Below are 2,154 nucleotides of genomic sequence, written 5' to 3' on the forward strand. Positions count from 1 at the left end.
TCTCTCCAAACTGAAATTTTACTATTGATTTCACTTTGCAATAAAGTATCGATGGTATTTTCTTGTAACCAATTATTATAAGATAGGGATGCATTAATATGCTGCTGTGACTTTACATGGTCAAATATACATTGGGTATGCTCGGGAGCCTCTGTAGCCTGGCGGTCCCGTATCAATAATACAGCTGATACGGCGTTAGCTACGCCCCTGTTGCCATATCAAAATTAAAAATAAGACACTTTTTGTCCATAAAATTATTTATTAAACAAAAAACAATACTTAACGTATATAATACAAGTGATAATCGCTTTTCTTTTCATTTGAGACACATCAAGATTCAAATAAATATTTATAAATATAAAAATATGAATTTGTTCATATACAATTAATAACGATTATTATCGCATATCACTGTTGCACAACATTCTGGGAATGGTTTATTTATATCTTGTGGAATATCTCGACATGGATATCGTGCAGGTGCTGTAAATCCACACCTATAAAATAAAACTTCATGAATATTCTAGTAATTATAAATAAAATATTTATCATTATTATTATTATTGAAATTTAAAAACTCGAGGATAACTATATTTATGGGAAAAAAATTAGATATAAATCAGTCTTGGGTAAAATTGTATTTATAATTTATTTTTCTTATAAAAAGAGCACGTCTCCCCTTTAATTAAGACCAGGCATTAAATGTGGTTCAGAAAATATGTTTATTGTCCTAGAATTTGATAGACTACTTTATTGACTCCTATCTCTCTTTATTAGATCTTCATACTTTTACTTGTTAAGTAATAACTTACCCTGTCCCGTCAATTGAAAAATCTGAATTACATGTTATCTTTTCACAATTACCAGGTAACTTAATTGTTTCACCTGGTGCCAATTCAATTTGCGATGCTTCGTGAAAGCATTTACCAGGTCTTTCTGAAAACAATATTTACTGTTATTAATACGGAGCTAAGTAAAAATGTGATCCATAACAAAATAGAACACGAAATTTGGCTGATAAATATACAATTTGAGGAGGAATAAAATTGGCATTTCTAATCGAAGCATTCACTGATGAGGTAATTTGACTCTACATGTCTAAACGTCAGGGCAATTTTTGTTTTGCATATAGAGATTTTAAATAATTTCAATTTATTATGAGATGTTTAGACATGCTGAAGATTGTCAACCACCTGATAAAAGTGGGCTTTTAAAAAAATGCTCAGTGGTTAATTTTAACCGTCCGATCTTGATTTCCTATCATTCAATTTTCGAAATTTCTTTCAACCTCTATACTCGCCAATCCCAAAAACCTGATTACCATTCAATCATTCACAAAACTTTTTTTGAATGATTCAAGTTCATACCCACTTAGTGAATGGTATTCGGTTTTTTTTTAAATACAAATAACTTCTAAATAAATGGTTTTTTGAATTTTTCTTTGATTAAAACATTTGATTACCTAGGATTTTGATATTTGGGTAGCTATATAACTTCTAAAGTACAGGATCTTTAAATATATAGGGCGCTTAATACTTTAATTTTGAAGAAATTTGTTCAATTTTAAAGAAGCACAGTATACGATAATTTGTCAGATGAAACCCCAGGTTTACGCAGTGGATCGTCGTAAACTTTCCATTATAGTACTGCTTGTGAGAATTTGCAATTTTGGAACCGAACTTATACTTTTTTTTTTTTAAATTAATTGTTATCCCGGAAGAAAATTCTCAAAGCCAATTTTCTGTACTCTTTCATTAAATTGGATTTATTGTTATAAAATAACACTTTTTTACCTTCACTTGTTGCATTTTGTATGGTGTAAATATATGCAAAAGCTACATTAAATAAAAATGTTAACACTAGAAATTGAGCACTTATTGATTTATTCATTTTAAATTAACAATATTGATTCTAAATGTACTTTTTGTGTATTGAAAAAAAATATATTTTATTTTATTATAACTTTATAAAATTACTACATTGACTAAATGACAGACAACAGTAAGTTGTGTTTCTGCTGAAATTTAAGAATTTTTTTAAAGTTTCATTTATTGGAAATGTTCAATTTTTTTTTCACTAATGTAATGTAATGTAAAATGTTGGCATTATTATATGCTTTATAAATCCATTCAAAGTGCTGACGTTTTCAAAAAA

General features: G+C 28.1%; 1 protein-coding gene across 1 annotated transcript; it reads right to left on the minus strand.

Moving 5' to 3' along the window:
- Positions 1-247: 247 nt before the first annotated feature.
- LOC123300863 lies at positions 248-1,946 on the minus strand. The gene is made up of 3 exons (XM_044883517.1): positions 1,794-1,946; positions 813-936; positions 248-497 (listed from the first exon to the last, which is right to left on the minus strand). Exons 1-3 carry the CDS (start codon positions 1,888-1,890, stop codon positions 386-388), a joined length of 333 nt encoding a protein of 110 aa, XP_044739452.1. The 5' UTR covers positions 1,891-1,946; the 3' UTR covers positions 248-385.
- Between the last annotated feature and the right edge of the window lie 208 nt (positions 1,947-2,154).

The sequence above is a fragment of the Chrysoperla carnea genome, chromosome 5 (assembly GCF_905475395.1).
Source record: "Chrysoperla carnea chromosome 5, inChrCarn1.1, whole genome shotgun sequence".
In the NCBI taxonomy this organism is placed as follows: Eukaryota; Metazoa; Arthropoda; class Insecta; order Neuroptera; family Chrysopidae; genus Chrysoperla; species Chrysoperla carnea.